This window comes from Hipposideros armiger, unplaced genomic scaffold (genome assembly GCF_001890085.2).
Source record: "Hipposideros armiger isolate ML-2016 unplaced genomic scaffold, ASM189008v1 scaffold_113, whole genome shotgun sequence".
NCBI lineage: Eukaryota > Metazoa > Chordata > Mammalia > Chiroptera > Hipposideridae > Hipposideros > Hipposideros armiger.
Window position 1 is genome coordinate 3,811,560 of NW_017731463.1, and position 22,562 is coordinate 3,834,121.

The 22,562-nt window shown below is 41.9% G+C and overlaps 1 protein-coding gene across 5 annotated transcripts in view; it reads left to right on the forward strand.

The window, feature by feature from the left end:
* Window positions 1–8,103, forward strand: part of ZBTB18 (zinc finger and BTB domain containing 18) — an 8,881-nt gene extending 778 nt beyond the window's left edge. The window contains exons 1-3 of one of the 5 annotated variants that reach the window (XM_019647591.1): window positions 516–1,114; window positions 1,956–2,039; window positions 4,436–8,103. In XM_019647591.1, coding sequence (XP_019503136.1) covers window positions 2,027–2,039; window positions 4,436–6,018 — 1,596 coding nt within the window. In that variant the 5' untranslated portion in view covers window positions 516–1,114; window positions 1,956–2,026 and the 3' untranslated portion in view covers window positions 6,019–8,103. The other 4 variants (XM_019647592.1, XM_019647593.1, XM_019647594.1 and 1 more) reach the window with 4 other exon arrangements.
* Window positions 8,104–22,562: the final 14,459 nt, after the last annotated feature.

Genomic DNA, 22,562 nt, shown 5'->3' on the forward strand with positions numbered 1-22,562 from the left:
GGACCGGTGCAGCTGCAGCGGCGCCCGGGGGGAGGGGGCGGCGGGGGAGGGGCCCCGGGCCGGTGCGGTTGCCGGGAGGCCCCGGGGGCTCGCGCGCTGGGGCGGCGGGGAAGCGGTAGCAACCACCCGCCTCCCCCCGGCTGTTTCTTACGACTTTTCTTTTGTTGTTGCCGTGACCCGGCTCTGTTTCCTCGTCTGTTGTTGAAGGTGTTTTCCTGCTGCACCGGCTCTGCGCCCTCCACCTCCTTCCCTGTGGTTGAACCTTCCTCTTTCCCCGAGTGTTTCGTGCACAGCCAACTGCGCAAAGATTTACATTTCTCCCCACATCCCCGCTGCGCCCCCCTGCCCCCCACCTCTTTGAAAAGCAAAACCCCAACCTCTCCGGACCCGCGGTAGCGGGACGTGAAGGGGTTGATTTGTGGAGTGGGAGCCGCTGGCCCGTTGCGGTGCTCGGGACTCATTAAACTGTCATTCACCCCCCACCCCACTGGGTAAATGGGGTGATTAATGTCTGATCTATTGGAATGGGGCGAGGGCGTTTGTGGGGAATAGGTTGTATGGCTGAGAAGGAATTTATCTCCGAAGAGTGCTTCCTGAAATAGGCATTCGTAATTATGTCATTCATCGCGAAGTCAGAGAAAGTTAGGTTTGTGACTTTGGGAAAGCGAGAAGGACAGGGCAGAGACGTTGGTTTTTGTTACTCTAACTCTTCGCCATGGTTTTCTAACGAGAACGGAGTGCTTATCACCAGGGCTGCGACACTTGTGCCTGAGGCCCAGTTTCTTGTCCGCTCCTCACCCTCCCAAGAGTCTGTGGAGATGTGTTTGACATTCACAGATGTCGCCGCACCTTGCAGGGCACCGGTCAGCCTAGCCCCATATTACGTTCCGATTTCATCAGCCATTAGGAAAGACCCACAAAGTCTAGCAAAAAAGTTCCTAAACTTACCCTGGCTCCCCACCCTTTTTCCCTGAAAGGTTTTCTTGTGATCGTGCACATTACAGAGTGACCCCACCCCCCGGTGCCCCCCCCCAAAAAAAAAGATTGTTATGGAACACAGATCAAGGGGAAGACGAAGTTCTGCTTTTTCTGAGCAGAAAGATCAGATATTCAGGTACGGCATTCATTTTACGTCACTGCAGCAGGTTGTATAGCTTTATTAATTTGTCTCGTTGAACTGAAGTACTTTCCAGGATTTCAGAAAGTGCACTTTCAGTTTGTTGATACTGAGAATTGAAATTTGCATTAACTGGCAGTGTGAGAAATTTTCCTGTGAAGGTAATCGTAGATAAGTAGTTAAATACGAGTGAAATAATAAGGTGAACTAGGCTGAAGTAATAGTTCTGAATAGTCTTCCAACATCCTGAGACATGTATGTATATCATGATCTCAGCAGAAAAAAAAACAGAGAAAGGTGCCGTAAAAACGTTGAAATGGGTCTGGAGATGTCAAAGGGGTTGGTTTAAAAATCTCCCTAAACTGCCTTTGAAACGAAACGTTGGAGTTGAATAAAAGTGAGCTTGGATTTCCTGAATAGCACGGTGGCTTGAGTGTGCTGTCAGTATGTAAGCCAGTCCACCAACTTAAGACAGAAGTGTTGCTATTCCATAAATACAGTAGAACTCCATATGCTGAGTTTTTCAATTTCTTCTGTTAGAAAGTTTGGGGGAAAAAAGGGAGACTTTGAAGTATTTTGTTTATACTAACAGAAGAGAAAAGTTCTCCTAAGAAAAAGCTGGTGGCAGGAGTGTAGAGGAGTAGCATATGGCATTAAAAGGAGCACAGCTGGAGGTAGCATTTCCATCTGAACATGATGTCAGAGCAGCTGACAGCCTGCCATCCCTCAGCCTTTTATTCTAACACACAGACAGGGAGTTAGTGTGTGCGGATCTGTGGTGGAGAAGGTATCTCATTCCTCTCTAACATCATCTCCACTTTGCATCTGTCTCTCTTAGTCTGCTTTTTTTCCATCGATGTAACAGACCTGGAGCCAGCAAGACTCAGAGGAAAGGACTTAATCAGGTTTATGTGTCCTAAAGGTAGGAGTAGCAAGAGATTAGATGGAGCATATTTGTGTTTTGGTGTTTTGTTTATTTAATTTTTTTTTTAAATCACATTACTTTTCTAACCCAGTTTAGGAATAATGTATGAAATTGAGTATTAAATGAACATCTTATTGGAGTTGAAAGTCTTAGGCTTGTTTAGTTTTGATTTTTATCCCTTTTGCTTGAGCAAGTAAATTACTTTAATACACAGAAATATTTCAAGTTTTGAAATGTTACGAAAGGCTTTGAAATACTGCTTTATTGAGATAGCTTTGGATTAAAATGCTTTTTGTTGTTACTTTTCACTGCTGTTTAGATTCCTTTTGCTTTGGGGGTCGGGGGAGAAAATAGTAAACTCTGGAATCCAGCATTCAAACTTATATGAGAAGATTATTCTAGTTAAGAAGCTAGATTGTTGTGTAATTAATTCCACTCTGAAACTTTATTCTTCAAAACACTCAGCAGCACCACTGAAACATACAGCTGTATCGTGCTTTTGAAACCGAAGGTTATTTAAAAAGGGTGGGGGGAGAGAAAAAACTTTTGTCCTCAGGAGAATAGTTTGACTGGTTTCCTCATTTCTCTTTCAAATATATATATATATATATTTAAGAGATCTTTTATTTCAGCATAACAATAATTATTTGCAGGAGTTTTTGTGTTAGCGACTAATTTAGAACTTGTAGATTTGAGCTGCCTGAATTGGCCAGACAGCTGTAATCGCACTCCTCTATTCTTAATCTCTTTATCTGGGCAGCAGCTGCCATATGGCCACAGTCAGCTGGATCAGATGTTTATAAGCTTCCTTCTTCGTCCCTCTCTGTCCTCTCAGCCTCCTAATTTGATCACGGCTACCTTGTGAGCTGCCCTCCAATCTTTATTTTTAGCCCTCCCAAGGATTAGGATTGATGTTAGCTGTGGGGCACTTAAAGTGATTGTATTGTAAATCTTGGTTTATTCTAGCAGTGGCATCCTTGCAGTATGTATTTGGGGTTAGGATGAAAGTTTTAGTCCATCTTGGGCAAAGTGGAGAAGAAGCAGGGAAGGAATTCCTAAGTAGTATTAAATTAATGTGTGTCCATTCCCAAAATATGTTCTCTGAGATGGATGGTGTGGAACCTTGCTTCTGGCCACAGGAAAGGGAAAGTTGGGTTTTCTTTATTTTTAAGGAGTTGAATTTTGCAATTGAAGTTTGACCCATTGTACAGAGCTTTTCTTTTCTCTCCCTCCATTTCACCGACCCCCCGCCCCCCTACACCAGAAAATCGGGACAACAATGCATATTTGAAAGAATAGAAGCTAGTGGGAAATCAAAATATATCAAGTTATGTTGAAACAAAGTATTTTCTGTTGACAGAGGTAAGGCAGAGTCAGAAAAAAAAATAGTTTCTCTTTTTCTAGCAAGGCTTTTTTTTTTTTTTTTGGATGTTGAACCTGTAAAGCTTTTGAGTTTCATTTGAACGTAATATGCCTTTATTTAAAAGTTTGAATTAATTTTAATATGGAACTCATCTTGCTTTGCATCAAAGTTTAGATAAGAATTTTCAGAGTTAAATAAAGCCCTCTGGCTCCTAATATTCTAGATGTACAGATTTTACAAAGAAATAGAATCATTCTTTTCTCAATTCATTAAAAAATATTTGGATTTGTTCATAGTAGAGATGATCTTTTCCATCTGTTGGTGTGGTTCCTTCTGATCTCCTACATGTGTGCTGTACCTGCAAATCTTAAGGCATTAACATCTGTTTTTATACACAGGGCTTTTGTTGTTGTAACACTCTGACTTTAAAAGTAAGTTGTTTGCTAATTTCTGGACTAATTATGCGATTTCATTATGGGCTTTTTTTTTTTATTCAGCCGAATGTGTGTGTTTAAATTGTGTTTTCTAAGTGCAGTCAAGTAGCAAAAGCAATAAAAAGGATGGTCGAACAAGTTTTGTGAATCTTCCAGAATGTGTTTGGGACTTTTCTTTGTTCATTATATGAGTTGTTCCTTTTGAAATTAAAGCAATTTTGTAGGTTTTGTAGGACATAATTTGTTGAGTAGAGTTAATTAAATTTCTTCCGAAAGAGATCTAAAGTCTTATTCTCAGTAAGAGACTATCTTGAAATTAAGGTTTTTAAAACTTGACTAAAAGTTCCAGGAAGGTGGGGATGCAGCAGTGACTGTTTGGCTGGATTAAGGAAGTTTGGAAAGTGTGCATTTTTCATCTTGCACTGGGTTTTGTGCATGGGATTTGGTAGTCCTTGGGTCATACGCCTGATTAAAATTCAGGAACATGTACCTCGGAGGCCGAGCTGAATTATTATTTTTTGTGTGGGGGGACTCGCGTTGAAAAGTTGTAAAGTTGTTCCTGGCCGGGCTCTCATGCGAAATCTCTCTCTTCCCAGGTTATGAAGACAGTATGGAGTTTCCAGACCATAGTAGACATTTGCTGCAGTGTCTGAGCGAGCAGAGACATCAGGGCTTTCTTTGTGACTGCACTGTACTGGTGGGAGATGCCCAGTTCCGAGCGCACCGAGCTGTACTGGCTTCGTGCAGCATGTACTTCCACCTCTTTTACAAGGACCAGCTGGACAAAAGAGACATTGTTCATCTGAACAGCGACATTGTTACAGCCCCAGCTTTCGCTCTCCTGCTTGAATTCATGTATGAAGGGAAACTCCAGTTCAAAGACTTGCCCATTGAAGACGTGCTAGCAGCTGCCAGTTATCTCCACATGTATGACATTGTCAAAGTCTGCAAAAAGAAGCTGAAAGAAAAAGCCACCACGGAGGCAGACAGCACCAAAAAGGAAGAAGATGCTTCAAGTTGTTCAGACAAAGTCGAGAGCCTCTCGGATGGCAGCAGCCACATGGCCGGCGATCTGCCCAGTGATGAAGATGAAGGAGAAGACGAGAAATTGAACATCCTGCCCAGCAAAAGGGACTTGGCAGCCGAGCCTGGGAACATGTGGATGCGATTGCCCTCAGACTCAGCAGGCATCCCCCAGGCGGGCGGAGAGGCAGAGCCACACGCCACGGCAGCTGGAAAAACAGTAGCCAGCCCCTGCAGCTCAACAGAGTCTTTGTCCCAGAGGTCTGTCACCTCCGTGAGGGATTCAGCAGATGTTGACTGTGTGCTGGACCTGTCTGTCAAGTCCAGCCTTTCAGGAGTTGAAAATCTGAACAGCTCTTATTTCTCTTCACAGGACGTGCTGAGAAGCAACCTGGTGCAGGTGAAGGTGGAGAAAGAGGCTTCCTGTGATGAGAGTGATGTTGGCACTAATGACTATGACATGGAACATAGCACTGTGAAAGAAAGTGTGAGCACTAATAACAGGGTACAGTATGAGCCGGCCCATCTGGCTCCGCTGAGGGAGGACTCGGTCTTGAGGGAGCTCGAGCGGGAGGACAAAGCCAGCGACGACGAGATGCTGACCCCAGAGAACGAGCGGGTCCAGGTGGAGGGGGGCATGGAGAGCAGCCTGCTGCCCTACGTCTCAAACATCCTGAGCCCGGCCGGCCAGATCTTCATGTGCCCGCTGTGCAACAAGGTCTTCCCCAGCCCGCACATCCTGCAAATCCACCTGAGCACGCACTTCCGCGAGCAGGACGGCATCCGCAGCAAGCCGGCCGCCGACGTCAACGTGCCCACCTGCTCGCTGTGCGGGAAGACTTTCTCCTGCATGTACACGCTCAAGCGCCACGAGAGGACTCACTCGGGCGAGAAGCCCTACACCTGCACCCAGTGCGGCAAGAGCTTCCAGTACTCGCACAACCTGAGCCGCCACGCCGTGGTGCACACCCGCGAGAAGCCGCACGCGTGCAAGTGGTGCGAGCGCAGGTTCACGCAGTCCGGGGACCTGTACAGACACATCCGCAAGTTCCACTGTGAGTTGGTGAACTCCTTGTCTGTCAAAAGCGAAGCACTGAGCTTGCCCACTGTCAGAGACTGGACCTTAGAAGATAGCTCACAAGAACTTTGGAAATAATTTTATATATATATATATATATAAATAATATATATATATACATATATATAAATAGATCTCTATATAGTTGTGGTACGGTCTAAAAGCAGTCTTGTTTCCTGGAACTAAAAAGTTGGGATATTAACTTGTTTTTGCACTTTAGAATAGCATGAGAATCTCACTAATTTAGCATTCTAATACAAGAAACTTTAGAGCAAGTCGGAGAATAGAGAAGTGTTTTTCTTTCGAAGGGGTAGGGGAAGTAAGCCAATAAGAACCTTTGAAACAAATCGTCCTATCGCAAAATGCCTATTATCATAGGGCTTCATTCTGTCAACACTGCATTGTCTTTTGAGCTCTCTCTTTTTCCCCCACTTTTTTTTTTTTTTAAAGTAGAAATTCCCTCCAGTTTTATTAGCCTCTTTCTGTGTCTCAAATTGCATGAATCTTTTCTGGCTGTTGGAAACCTGAATGCTTTTAGACCCAAATGGAAAATTTCTGAAATGCTGGATTATCTATTTTTAAACAAGCAGTTGACTTAAAAACTTTCTGTGGCAACTTCTGGTTTTCTGACGGTTCCCAATGAGAGAAATTCTGAACGTACACTGGGATCACTGGGACGCTGTCTTTGTGAAGGTTTGCTTGGGATGAAAAAGGATATTGCAGCTTCAGCAGTGTTGAACTGTGTGTTGAAAAATGTGAATTACTGTTATTGTATACTGTAATTGATTACATGGGCTGGGGGGGGTCTCAAAGAACTTGACAGGTTGTGTTGATGCTCTTAGTTGAGTCTTGAAAAGTAAATATTAACGCTACAGAAATGCATGAGTTTCAATATATTTTTGTCTTTGTTTGCATTGTATAACTTTAACGAGTGAGTTTAAAATTATTTAATTTCCTTAGAAAAATAGCACCATTTGGAAAAAAAACTGGTGTTATGAAGAACGTAAATGCACTGTTTTTATTTTTATTTTATATAATTTAAATTGACTTTCCCACTGTCCTTAAGTTGAAACTGTTAAGCTGAATAAAAACTTACGCTGCAAATTGATAACTTTGCTACATAACAAGGAAAATATAAATGTTTACAAACGGCTTAAAGATTTGCATGTGCAGTGTGCATTTATAACAAACTTCTAATTGCACCGAACCCATGCCAGCTCAAAGTTTAGGTGTACACACTTACCCAGTTGAGCATTTTTAGAATAACTACTGCACAAATTGACAATAGGTCATTCTCTTTTTTTTTTTTTTTTTTTTGCTCCCCCTTTTTTTTTCTCCCCTTCTTCCTTACCCTCCCTCCCCACCAACTCATGAAAAGATTCTATGGACTGAAAAAGCCCCAGGCTGAAAGGACTGGACTGCCTTGATTGACATGGGGAAGGGGCTTAGTAGACTATGGATCGTGGCAGCAGAGGCTGCAGCCCAGCGTGTGGTTGAATGACCAGCACACAGGGCAAGAGCATTTTGCACAGTGTTTGTTTTCCTGTCTTGCACTTACAAATAAGGTCTATGGGAGTAGCATGGAAAACGTTTGCTGTTTTTCCCTTTTTTTTTTTTTTTTTAAATTGCTTTTGTTTAAAATTTGATCGCCTTAACTACTGTAAACATAGCCTATTTTTGTGCTTAAGATACTGAATGGAAAACTCCATTGTGTGTTGCTGGACTGTTTTGGAAATATTTGGTCAAATGTGTGTTAATTTGGCTGTAATGGCATTTAAAGCAAACAAACAAACAAAAAAAGCTGTGAAAATGGCCTTGGAGCATTATCTTTAGTTACTTGAAGAGTTTCTAGTTTTTTTAAATACAGTTTATGTTAAAATAATTTTTATTAATTTAGAGAAGACAATCAATGTCTGTGAGAAAACGGACTTTCTTTTGGATTTTTCTTTTTGTGGTCATTGTGAGTGATTGCTTTTTCCTTTTATTAGTTTCACATTCTTCCTTTGTTCTAAAACTTAGACTGACATCTAGCTTTGACAATCATAGTATGTTTTATTTTCCTGAGGGGGGAATAACTTATAATGCTGTTTAGTTTTGTACTATTGGTGTGTTGGTGAATTTTTAAACTGTGTGCTAACTGCAATAAATTATATGAACTCAGAATTTCTTGTGTGTTATTTAATTGTGATTATGTACTATATAGATCCTAAATGTGTATCATCCATGGCATTTTTATTTTTAATGTCATTCCTATTCAGAACTTACGAAATTATTAGAGTGCCTTAAATCATTCAAATGGAAATGTGCAAACATTTTTGCTTCTAGCCATTTAAGAAGACACTAAATGCACTTTTTAAAAGTGTGACCCATTTTCTATAACCTAGATGAAGAACGGTAGGGTAATTCCCTAGAAATTTGTGAATCTTCCAGTGGAAGCATAGGTTTTTCCTAATATGCTGCACAGCTACTAATCCATATGCCGTAAGTCATTTTCATGAGTAATTTTACCCTAAATTGATGGGTCAGATCTATTCTTCTGTGTTCTGGTTTAAGTGGAAAATTGAAGGAGACCGGATGTCTGAGTTTGGAAGACTGCTTGGCTAATGGCTAGAATTCTAGACAATCAAATTAACAGGCATTCGATTGTTCAAGATTAGTTCATACATCCTTTTTGTTCCTGGGAGAACTCAAAAGTTCCCAGGTTTTAATTGTCAAGTTTTAAGTACATGCAACCACTGAAAGAACTCGATTCCCTAATTTTTGTGATCCACCCAACTTCATGATTGCCCCTTTGGGCCTGGCATGGTGAGAAACATTGTGGGGTGACCTAAGGAACTGATGGACCACTCACACATGCTGGCGGTACTGTGAAGGGACTGTCACATGGTCCTAAGTGCTAGCTGGGTTGGCAGGGACCTGAGAGTTTTCCCAAATCCTGGAATCTGTAGTGGCCCATACCTGACAGCCTTAAAGATACAGGTGGAAACATAGTTTTACGTTACTGTCAAAATACGTTTATATCAAATGGCCTATAAGATGAATATTCTATAGAAAAAGGTGGGTATAAGATCCGGAGCTTAAAAGTGTACCGTTTGTAAGCTTCCTGAAGACTTTGGGTGGGAACCCAAAAAGATTTTATCATAAAGCATAATGAGTCATTTAGTTTGGAATTCTACTTTTCTTCCCTTTTTTTGTTGTTAAGATGGGGTTTCTATTACAATCAACTCACACTTGATTTATGACCAACCAAACATTGTTTCACATGAAAGGGCAAGGTATAGTTGAGCTCCACAAAATAATTTCTTGAGCAGTTACAAGCTTATTAAAAAAAAGAAGAGGGGGGTGGATTTTGTTTTCAGTTGCTGTAGCAACTGGTCACAGTACTTCAAAGCTCTCTGGAAATGTTGAGAGTTATAATTTAGTTCCACTTACTAGCATCTAATTTAAAATGAGCATTATCTTAAGCTTAACTGGATATAGTTGTAAAAGCAATATTTGGACATGTAATTTGGGAGAATAACACAAATGATCACATTTGATAAGTGAAGGAATCAGTTGTTTTATGCCCTACGTTTTTAAAAAAATTAATTTGCCATGTAATCATGTTGGAAACCATTCAAATGGATCCCACCTTTGACATCTGGCTGATACGTACATAAGTGTATTTTAAATATGTGGTTTCATCTACTTTTGAAAACATCTGTTTCTTTCAGATAACCAATTATGCCCTAGGTGGCTGTGGGCCCAGCACTGTGTGCTAGGTTTTGAATTTCCCTTCTAGTTAACGATGCTATCACATTAATAGATGAATCAAGTAGACCTTTTCTTTAACAGACGTGTCATGGTTATCTACAAACATGCTACTGGAAGGTTAGAAAAAGGTGAACACTATTAAAATTACCTAAATAGCGCACATTAAAATGGCTGGAATATTCATTTTCCAAGTAAACCTTTTGAACTATCATCAAAGAAAACAGTTGGGGTTTTTTTTGCCCCAAAAGTAACACTACTTAAAAAAATCTTGACTCTCCCAAGTTTGGTCAGTAAAACCCAAAGTATATAAAAACTAGACTTTAAAAATTCCATTGTATCAGATGATAAAATAGTCTCAAGACCTCAAGACTTCCTGAATTTTATGACTACATTTTATTTCTATAGCGCTTAAGACATTCTTTGATTTCTAATATAATGAGGGAAACTTACATACTTTTGTTTAGGAAATTCAGATAATTTTAGATTTAATTTATAGATGTTGTTCTAAATTTCTGTTGTAATTGTTTATTGTCCGGCTTGAAATTGCTGATAACGTACAGTGGATTGAGTAAGCTCAATCCATTTCATTAAAGTCATTTGCCATTAAAATGCTAGAGATAATACCATTAAAAAAAGCAATAGATTTATTTTTAAAAAGCAAATAGCTTTTAGGAGTTTCATTTTGGCTATAGTCCAAATTTATTACAGGGATAGGATTTTGAGCCTTATGTTAGAATTTTACTACTTTTTGCCTACAGAATGCGATCCTATGGTCTAAAATGTAGAACCACTTATCTTTTGATTTCAAGTCAATTTAGTTACATAATAAGAAACTGTTTGTTTCTAACTCTCCCCACCCCTTCTTAGGTTTTCTTAATATTATAAAAGGATAACTAAAGCAGTCAGATCTTATTGATGTCAATGGAGGTTTTTAGAAATATTAATTCATTTTCAGAGACATTTTAAAAATTAAACTTTTTGCAAACTGACCCCCTAAAAATCTTTACTAATTACTTTTTGTAATTTCTTGAAAAAGAAGCTGAACTAAAACTTCGTAACAGGAAAGGGTGAGGTCATAGAAATGAAACTGTAGCTTGAAAAGGTTTTCTTTTAAGCCCAAATACCTTAGAAGTATCTGCTTACATTTAATTGTTGAATTAATTATCCAGATAATTCAGGCTCATAGATTTGTCCTAAAATATTCAAGCACTTGAAAGAAATCAGAATTTTTTGAGAGGGATGATTTATCCAGTTAACTTTCTCGATTTAATTCTAACATTGACTAATAAACTGTTAATCACATTCCCTAGGGTTTGTGTGAACATGGTACCTTCCTTGGGCTGAAGGGTAGTTTACAAAACAATCCTTTCAAAACTAAATTTTTTCTTGAATTTTCAGGCACTTCTGCCCCTTTCCTAATCTTCTTTAGGGATGGGCTTGCAGTTGAGCTTGCATTTTGCTATAGGAGGCATTCTCTCTAGTTAGTTTGGCAAGAGAAGAGCAAAAACCCAATTTGGCTTTAAAATGTAGCACATTAGTCAGTAACAGTTTCAGTGAGGATATTAAGAGTGGCTTTGAGAGGCCGTGTGACACCCATAGAGTCCATTCACGGAAATGACTTATTTACAGTTTGTTATGATCTCTGTAGTTAATCATTAAATTAAGTTGTTTTTTTTATTAAATGTCAATATGCATGCTAACAATGACTATATAGGAATTTTTGTAAGTCATGTTGGCCTAAATATTGAAGTTTGTAAAAGGTATATTTGTAGTTAACCTGAAGTGGTACATGGAAAAACGTATTTGAATATTGGCAAACATTTACAGGATCTATTAAATCTGTTGTTTCAATACACAGTGTTTCAACATAATGATACTAAACTTGAAAGAATAGCATAACCTTATTTATCTGTGCTCTGCCAAACCAGACCTAACTTTTGATATGTGACACAGCTTAACAGAATAGGTCTTAACCATGTATGACTTTAACATATATAACATATATATTCCAACTATAAATAAGGACATACTTCATTAAATGTCATAGTTAATGCGTGTGTGCTTCACCTTTGAGAGGATTATCAAAGACCCTAACGTCTTTCTATGTCTAATGCTCTGAAATGATCTTTGATCAAAATAAGAGCATTTAGGCTTTTCATATCACCCTCTTACATTTCTTTTTAAAAGCAGACTAAAAATATACATCAACGCTTTTTTGGTGGACCATTGCTTTGGAACTGTATCATGTAAATGAGCTTTTTGGTAATACTGAAATGCCTATCGCATGTTTACTAGACAGACAACAATGCTTCCTAATGGTGTCTATTCGGACAATATGTGGAAAAGCACAATGAACCGTACAATAATGGCTAATTAAAACATTTAAGAAAAGAATTTATGCTTGTGAGTCACAGCCATAAAAGTTAGTGCCATCTATTTGTATTTAGTGCAAAAAAAATCCATTTCTTGTCATTTATAACTGTTTCTCTGTGTTATTTAATTAAGATCCTCGTTGAATAGAAGAAATTAGAGCATAGGACCATATTCCAAGAAAAGCTAATTTATAAAGTTATTTCTATAACTAACTGCCTTTGAGGAAGAGGGTCTCTTAAGGATGTAACAGGAGGAAAAATGGTACAGGTTTATATACAAAGCATAGACATTGTACCCGAGTCCATAGTGTAAAATTTGTTTCTCTTCAAAATCCCCACGATTTTGCAACTGAATAAATCGAAAGAAACTAAAGGCTGGCAGATGGAAGATTCGTTTAGGTTCTTACTTTGGTCGAGACTCCAACTAAAATTCATACTTGATGGTCTGCCCTCCGTTTTTCTCAATGTCCTTTTATTAATTATAGGACAGTACATTTTATGCTTTGAGTGATTTCGACACTGTTATACAACTGCATTTTCTAACCATGTTGTTTTTGTATCTGAATTTCTACTATTTTGAAAAAAATTAAAAAAGGAAACAAATTTGAAATGAAAACTACATTTGAGGTTGGCCCAATTTAACAGTCGGCACCAGCAAACCACCTCTATGCCGAGAGGGAGGCTGGACGAAGGTGCCCAGGGGTTCCCGGGGTCTCAACATGGAGCTGGATGAAATCCTTAGATTAAGAGGAGAAAAGAAAAACAAAACATAGAGGACATGTCATGGCACAATGAAGTTTTGTGTTTCACACTGTCTAGAAAATGTGGTGATTTCTCACATTCTATTTATGTTATTTTACTTGAGGGATACCTCAAGGCAGTACTAGAATCCAATGTGCAAAAGGGCAAGGGTTTTGTCATCAGTTATTCAGTTTGCTTCGTAAAAGTGTTTATCTTGCAGTAACAATAATACTTTGGTCAAAATACAGGTAATTTGTAGGTTTGACCATCATGGAGGGATTTTAAATGACTGAAGTGTTTCTGTTTAAAAGTCAGTCAGATAATGCCCTTGAAGAATGAGACAATCATTCCTTATATTGTTATTCTTATTTAATAATACCTACATAATTACCTAATTTTTTTTCTCCTAAAATAATGTAACTTTAAAACATGACAGTCAAAAACAATTCCAGGCTTACATCTGTATCCCGAATTTTAAAATTTGCATTCTGGACTGGTTGCTGTTGAAATAATGAGTTAATTTGGTTATTCAAATTGCAAAAATCAAGGGGCCCAGAATATGATAATAATCTAATGGCCCAATTATTCCCCATTATTTGAAGACCTATGGTGTGTGTCTGATATTCTCCCCATACAGATCACTGTATCACATATTCTTCCACAGAGACTAACCTAAAAGTCACAAAAACTAGAGCCGGAAGGGGCAAAAGGGACTTCCGGGTTATTCACCCTACCAGTGGGGTGGCAGGTGCAGGGCTAGGCATGGGGCAAGGGAAGGCAGTCAAAGGACTTTGCAAGCATGTCATACATTCCCCAAACCATTGCCTATCTATAATTTTAGACTGGAGGTTGTCCTGTCTTTAGGGGCCCGTGAAGTTTTGAATTCCTGTTTGGGGGGGGCACGTCCTTGATCAAGCCTGAATCTGAAATCACCATTCTGATTATACCCAAGTAATAACATTTGCATTATGTAAATAGACATGTAGCAATCATTGCCCTTACCATTGTCCACTATATATATATATATATATATATATNTATATATATATATATATATATATATATATATATATATATATATATATATATATATATATATATATATATATATATATACACACACACAAATTGAACCCAAGGTGGTTTTTATACTCTTTCTTTTCCTGACTTGGACGCTATTGACTATATAAAAACTAATAAAGCAGAGCAGTCTCTCTGGGTATCAGAGGAGGACACGTTTTGGCCTCTCTACTTCATGCTCCCCAAGAGCTGAAAACCCTGGCAGGATGCTACTGACTAACGCGCTCTCCCTGTCTGCTCCCAGCCAGGAAAGGGTTGCTTGGGTTTCCAAAACATGTTATTTGTTCAACCACAGCGAGGCACTGCTACTTGCAGGCGAAGCTGCAGCGCTGACAGAGCTGATGCTGGACGTGCAAGAGGGAAAGGACAAACATGGATGCACGGCCGAGGGGGGCAGCCAGTAGGAGCCTCAGCACTTGTTTGCTGCCGAAAGGGGAGACCGGAATATTTTCCCACGTACTCTGAACAGCAGTCTTGGTTCCTTGGACTGTTTCTCACCTCCTACTCTCAGCATCATCTGCTGGAGAAGGAGACTTGAGCAAAAGTTGGGGAAGGGCTCCCAATGAGGCGGGAGAGGAACCCCACCCTGATACCGTCACCTCTCTGTTTCTAAGACCAGGATAATAATACCCATTGTGCTTTCTTCCTGAGGATAATGTGCAAACGAACAGGCAAAAGTGTTAAGCGCTCAGAAAAAAAGGTGCTATGTACATGTGAGGCGACGTCACTATTATAATAATTGTTATTTTGTACACCAAGATGAAGTTTCTCTTTAGCATAAAGCCTTCTTACCAATGTGGACTTTTTTTTTTTCAATGTAGATTTTTAGGCTTGAAACTCATTGAGCACTAACAGTCTCAACTTCAGTTTTCAGCAGGCCTGGAGGAAAGCAATCTCTACGTAAAATGGGAAAGTTCAAGTTCGATAGTGATGAGAAAGGGATATCCACGTTCTCAGGTGGGCTGGTAGGTGTGCACATGCTTAGGCATGTGAACCTCCTACAACCTACATCACCCTTTGGGTTCCTTTTGACAAAGCTCTCAAAGCCCTTTCAGCTCTCTAGCTGATTCGTCTAATCCAAAAAAAACTAAGTTGGACACAGATACGGTTTCTCTGAAGGCTGAGGGGACCCAGCCTGAGACCTTCAGTTTACGTTTCCTCTCATATCATAATATAAAAGAAACAGTATGATTAATATATATGCTGATAACGAACAGGCACACCTCCCCAGGGAAGCACACATGTTAAAATGATTTACCCAGGGATTTAAATGAGTTACTCTGATCTCAGCGGGGGAAGGTGGCACGTGCCAGGTGAGCGCTCAGAGCATCCCAATCTCAGACTATTTCACGAGTTGTTAGAGCCACATTGTGGTACAATGCAAATCTGTGGTCCTATTGTATCACAGCAAATAAATCCATGTACAGCAAGATGCACCTGGCTGAGTGCACAACTCGATGACATGGAATGCTGCTAGGATTCTTAGATGGAAATTTTGAGTAAATATTGCTCAACTCCAACTTTTCCACATCACAGACTTCCAAATCCCCATTCAGCGGGTCCACCTTGCTCTCTGAGGCCATGCCACGTCACAGAGGCATTCACACCACTTGTCTGTTTTCCTTTTCCTCCTTTCGCCCCTGGAGATGACACAAATCTTCCTTTTTATTTTATAGTTTTCCTAGATTATTTTTAAAGGCAATGATTTTTGGCAACACATGGTTGGTGAAACAGTCCTTTTGGTTGACATATTTAAGAGTTTGGTTTAAAAAAAAAAAAGTTGAAAAAAACAACAGGAAGAACCAAAAACAAACAAGCCTCCCCGCCACCTCTCTCTGCTTGGTGCCACAGACGAGTTGTCCAAAGGACATTAGCTGCTCCATTGCACACATTGGAAGGGAAAGTTTGCTGTGAGCTCAGACCTCCTAATAGACTGGCAATTCTGTGAAAGGTTTAGAGGGTTTTGTTTAACCGTTTCTGCATGTGCTTTTAATGAGCTCGTGATGGTTTACAACAAAAGCAGGTTGTGGGGTTTGTGGCGTTTTCTGACCTGATCCCTCCCTGCTGACCCGAGGAATGGTCACCTGGGGCCCTGTCCTGGCTCACCTATGGGAGTCAAGGTGGTAGGGCTTCGTGCCAGGGATGAATCACGCAGCAGGCAGAGCGGAAGGAGTCTCTTTGTTGACAGCTTTCCATCTGGACTTTGGATACAGCTGATGGTTCACGCAGAGCCTTGGTTTGCTGGAAGGGGCGACGGGAAGTCAGCTCCCCCGTGAGGGATCAGGAGTGTGTAAAACATCAGCAAACAACAACAACAACAACAACGGCCCAGGATTTCATTTGCAAATCTCAGGGAAGCATGTCACTCCTGAGTTTCAGGTACCTAGGTCTGTGAATGTGTATGACGGCAGCTTTGACAAGTCGGCATTTAATAGTCAACAGGATCATTTAAAGCCTCGTTCAGATAATCCAACTGGAGTACACCTGAATAAATACATCCAGCTCAGGTGGCTAAGAGCTAACTCCTTTTGAGTTTAATAATTAAAATAAACAGAGCTATTAAGATGAATTTCAGTTTGTCATGTATAAATGTAAGAGGCTCCGTGAAGGATGGTGGTTGGGGATGCATAGAGGAGTATGATGGATGGATGATACGTTTTCCACAGCTATTTAAGAAAAAACGATGATCTTAGTCATGGGGTAAAGTTATGTGATGCATTGCACCATCCAGGCTGTGTCTGGGCCAGTGCAGATTTTTTTTTCTTTTTTTGTGAAAGATTACTTCTTGGCAAACTAGATATGCAAACGCCAGAATACAGTAAAACCACATTTAATTGGACCTACTTGCCAACTTCTTGAACACAGCTTGGATGATTCCACTGGAGGCTGCTTCTGTTAAAAGCTGGGGGAGGAGGAAGTGGCATATTGACAAGCCTTCAGATCAGATTTTTTTTTTCACTCGAAGCACAATTATGCAATGAGCCAAGTTTGGAAGTATTTTACTATGTTTAATAATTATTATTAAAGATATTGTAAAACATATGCATTTGTGAAGTGGAATGTAATGGGAGTAAAATCATGTCATGAATTCTACTTTGGATTGACTTTCCTATTTTGTTTTTTCTTTGACAGCCTTCCAAATTGATTCTAGCCCAAACCATGCACTCTAATACATATCGTACTTGATATTAAAGTGAGAATATGAGTAATTTATAGAACCCGAGTGAGAACAGTTTTCTTCTCTTGGCCAGCCGATATGGAATTGCCAGCTCTGTTCAGGTAGCAGCTGACACGTAAACCTTACACAGACAGTGAAATAATAGGGATCTAGAAGTTTCCATATCCTTCTTCTCCCCGTAGAATCTCCAAAACCCACATGTCCAGGGCAAGTCTACCGTTCAATACAAGATCAGGGGCAAGGAGAGAGGATAACTGGTTCTTTACGCCCCTGTGAGTCCAGGAGACTTAGCCTCGTCTCTGAAGGAGTCAGTGAGGATTCATGACAATCTGTAATTCTACTCAGGTGATTCTTAGCTTCAGGTGATGCTAAATTCCACCATCGTCCCTACCTCAGAAAGCTGAGAAGGCATGACATCAGTTTGTTTCACATCTCGAGCTCACACAAACTTATATTGTCTTTACAGCCTCTTTTTCAAGGAAAAAAAAATGCCCCTGAGACTGCACTTTTTGAAACGGAACAAAGGTGCCATCTCTCTAATGATAGCAAGACACTCTGGGTTTGCACTGAACTCCACCTGCTCTGTGAAAAACCCCCCAGTTTTCTCTCAGTCCCACCCAAGCTGCTTAGCGGGCCCTCTCTTCTGAGTGTGGAGTGAGGGATGTGTCAGTTTGACTTCTGTTTGCCCTGCAGTTTCATTGTTTTCTTCTGCCGTGTCCCAGCAAACAGTCAGGGGAAGGAAAGACAGAGCCATCCTGCGGCCCTGCAGTGGGCAGCCTTCCCATCAGGTGAGAATCTCAGCAGTGTCCCTTGATGTGCTCTGAACCGGTGCCTGGGGTTTGGGGGAGTCTGGTGCAGCTCTGCTGTGGCGTGGGGTGGACTGCAGCAGTGTGAGCCTTGTGTCTGCAGAGGGGACATGAGGACATCTGGACTGTGTCCCTGTGAACAGGGCTCCCACTGCAGGCCTTTGAAAATCCTGCTGCACCAGCCCTGAGTGCCTTGGCACTTTCTCCCTGGAGAATTTAGAAGAATTTCGTTTTTTGGACCTCTGCAGCCTCCACACAAGCAGGGCTGCCCAGGAGCAGGGCAATGCGAGACCCAGGAGGCTTTCTGCAAAGGGCCGGTTTCTAAGCCTGGAACTGGGAGCGGGGCGACAATGCCTTCTCCTCTCCTGCCCTCTGCTAACTGGCTGTGCCATCTTGAACAAGTGACTTCACCTCTCTGATGACTTCTTTTTCTTCAGCTTTAAAATAGACCTCTTGGGCCAAATAACTCTGAGGCTCTTTCTAGCTCTAAATTCTCGGGTATTTAGACCCGTGTAACTGCGACGCTGATTGAACTGGGGCTGGTAACATGAAAATATTTTTCCAATTAGCGGGAGAAATGGTGACTAATTTGCTGCTCAGGCTTCTGAGGCTCCCTGGGATCAAAGGCAGACTCGCTCTGATGAGGCAGGGGCAGGGCTGGGGAACATTTCCACTAGCTTTTGGAGTTTTCATATCCAACTATATTTACATGTGCACATACCAGACATGTGCTAGACATATGCTTCCTTGTCTGTGGTCAAGCCCAGTGAGTTTTGAGTTAATTTCTGTTTTTTAATAAGAGAAACCTGAGGGATCCTAAATCGATATATCAGGCAAGTGCTTATCTGGTTTCATGGTTTGTTGATTTGTTTATTTTTGTGCTGCACACCTACTTTTGGGAAAGTGGATAGGGACAAAGTCACCTTTGTTGTTATTGTGCATTATTTTAGTTAGCAGTGGACTTGGAGAGGGTGCCCTGTTAGTACTGCAAAGTGGTTTTCTGCTTGTTGAGCTGCTCGGCAGTCTCAGTTGGACAGCTCCCTGCTGCCTTCTAGACAGGACAGGGCCCTGTGTCCAAAAAGGCCTGCTCTGGTAGACAAGCAGCTTCCCTAGGAAGGAGCACACCCATGCCCATGGCTGTGGGCATGGCTCATGGAATTGGGAGTGTCCCAGGGGGTGGGCGATAGGCCTATAGACTGAAGATCGTTTGAGTTTGGTAGGTGATCAGAGGAGAGCACAGCACACTCACAAGTGGACGCTAAAAGCAGGGAAGACCAAACTCTTTGTGACTGTCATCAAAATGCCATGTTCCACCACTGGGGGCCAGACCACTGCTCTTGTCACTCCCTGTGCTTCTAGCATGGACTTAGGCCGTTCTAGTACGGAGGAGTGATCATGGACTCACTTCTACCAGAGTCAACTCGCATATTTCCACTTTTATACTTTTCATTCTGAAATCACCAAGTGAAATGGCTGAGGCATTCAAGATTAGCATGTAAGCGAGACTGAAATAGGACTGCATTCTTGTATTAGTTAAAACTCTTCTGGTGGCAAGGCACAGAGATCCAACTGAAGCTAGTTTAAGCCAAGGCAGAATTTTATTCTAAGGCTACTTGGACTCAGTGGCATCCAAAAGCGAAATATGGATGGGCCTTGGGAACAGCTAGAAGAAGGGGCTCAAAGGCTGTCAGGGTTTGTTCTCCTTCCCTTGCCTCTGATTCTCTTTCTGCTGATTGGCATTTTCTATTCCTCAGTCCACATGGTGGAACAGGGCTGCCAACTGCTGCTGCATTCACATGTCTTCATTTTCAGACACCCAGGGACAGGCTGACTTCTTTTGTCAGTTGCAGTTCCCAAATCCTGGGGGAGAATTCTGATTGGCCTGTTTGGATCGGGTGCCCACTGCTCGACCAATGGGCTGTACCAAGGGCAAGGCCCGTTGTAGCAACCTGCAGTCCCAGTGGTGGCCACATGCAGGTGGTGGGCACGTATGTGGGAGGGGCAGGGCGCTGTCCCCAGCGGACAGGAGATGGTTCCCCAAAATGAGGCTGGTGCCGAGCTTTCAAAACAATAGGGGCCCATTACATTTCTCTACTGAAATGAAAGGAAAACAATGACAAAATATTATTTATCTGGAGGTGAGAATAATATGTTCTCCCTCAGGATCTAAGAGCAGTTATTAATTTCCAATAGTTAAGTGATCGATGTATGTTTTTTTTTGAAGCATTGTAAAATATTAATTCATTTTCATTGAATTTAGTTTGTCTAATCTCTCTCAAGTTACATATCGTCTTGTAATCTTGGAGCATATTCATGTACATTTTTATGAAATCCTTACCTGCCTCACCCTGGTGAGGCCACGGAGCTCAATTCTGACCATACCATTCAGCTATTTCAGAGACCCAGGTGCCCTGTGGGCGAGGCAGGGGTGATCAGATGACGGAACGCAATGAATAAAGAAGACACTCTTCTCTTTCTGTTTGTTTGGGATGTAGGAAGGGGACCATGCGACAAAGAGCTCTGCATTCCCAGCAGGCAAGAAACATATTCTGTACCTAGGAACATAGGGGTGCATGAGCCCAGAGCGCTGGTTAATGTGAATGAGGTGCTCAGAGCCAGGTTCTGGCTCCTAACAAAGCTGCGTTAACCCTCTCAGGTGCTGCCAGCATCACAGGTCGGGAACGCACCTGCCCCTTGAAGGGAAAGAGTATCAGATGGCAGACGCAGGCTGTTCGGATGTGTGGCTCATCACTCCTTAGGCGCTTACTGTCCCATTGCTAAAGATGCAGAATAATCAGAGTTTGAAGGGGCCTCCTGGTTAGAGTTAGGTCCTCAATGCCCAGCGGGAAACGCAGAAGACTCATTGATTCAGAGTGTGACAGACTCGGTAGAAAATGAATGGGAGTATTTTAGGCACTGCGGAGTTCATTATTGCTGTTTTTGCTCAGATCGCTGTGATCTGCATTTGAGGACCTTTACAAGAGTTAGTGCCGTGAAGGCAGGCACAACTGTGTTCAGATCCTGGCATCACCACTTCATGGTGGTGACAGTGGGCGGGCGTTTCCTTACTACAGAGATTCTGCAGCTCCCCCTAGAAAGGCATGAGGGCTGGCGAGATGATACCTTTCACGCAGTGGAAGCACAGCATTTGCCAGGAACCTTTCAGTCACAGGGGACAGAAAACGGACTCAGACTAGCTTGGAAAACGAAGGGAATTTGTTAACTCGTGCATTGGGGAAGTCTGGAGGTGGCAATGACCTCAGGGATGTCTGGGTACCAGGACAGAGATGATGACGTTAAGTTCTTGCCTTCTCTTCCCCACCCTTTTCTTAGGCTCACTTCTGTATTTACAGCTGCAAGTGGGTTTTCCTCACATGATGGGGGAGGGAATTGGGCATGGATGAAGATGACGCAAGCTGGCCTTATCCCAGCTAGCGACCCCAGAAGGAAGAGGTGGCATCCTGTGAACGCCTGTATTTCAATCCCAAGGGAAGACTCTGACCTGACCTAGATGACATGATATCCACAAGCCAATCACTGTTACCTGGGAAATGGGGCCACTGTGGGAACCACATAATGGCTCCTTTACAGGCACTGTTAGTGTGAGCTTCACTACAAGCCTCCCAGAGGTGGAAATTGAACTATCCCGAGTGTGAGGGGCCTACACACAGGTAAGGAAGATTTTTCCAGGGAGCTCAGGATAGTTTCTAGTTATGGGTTCCTGCCTCAGGAAGGCAAATTTGAGTCGGGTGTGGGAGGGTAGGAAAAAAGTGATATGGCGGAGGGAAAATATTTATTAAGTGACTATTGTGCACGTGGCCCAGAGGGTATATCCTTGTCCTCTAGAACTTACTTATTTGTTAATGAAATAATTATACAAAAATTATAGTAAAGTATCATGAGTGTTATTTCGCAAGTCGGGACACACAGGAGGGGGAGTCTAAGCTGGCTGATGTGTCAGAGAAGACACTTCAGCAGAAGCGACGGGAGAGTAGGAGTTAGTCACACAATAAGGAAGAGTGCTTGGGCAGAGGGATCAGCTTGTGCAAAGGCCCAGAAAGAGAACCAGGCAACTCTGAGGGGCCTGTTAATCTCAGGCCAATAAGTACATCTGGGAAACTGGGGCAGAGGCGGGGTGGGGGTGGGTTGGGGAGAAGGCGTATTAGTTTCCCAGGGCTGCCATAACAATTTACCACAAACCTGGTAGCTTAAAACTATAGAAATGGATTCTCTCGTCATTCTGGAGGCCAAAAGTCCAAGACCAAGAGGTCAGCAGGGCCGCACTCCCTCCAGAGGCTCGATGGGAGACGCCTTCCTTCCTTCCTTGTCTCTGAAATCCCCACTTCTAGCTGGGCACCCCACTCTCGGCCTCTTCTTCATGTGGCCTTCCACCCCAAGTCTGTGTCTTCTCCTCTTTGCTTCTTATGAGGACACTTGTTATTAGATTTAGGGCCCACCAGGTAATCCAGGATGATCTTCTCGTCTCAAGGTCCTTAACTTAATTACATCTGCGAAGACCCCTTTTCCAAATAAGGTCACATGCACGGGGTCTGGGTGTTAGGATGTGGACATGTCTTTTGGGGGCCACCATCCGATCCACTGTAGAGTGAGAGAGGCTCTGGACTGATAAACAAGGCCAGGTCCTACAGATTCGGGACCTCATCCGAGAGCAGGCCAGTGACACTTCAATTT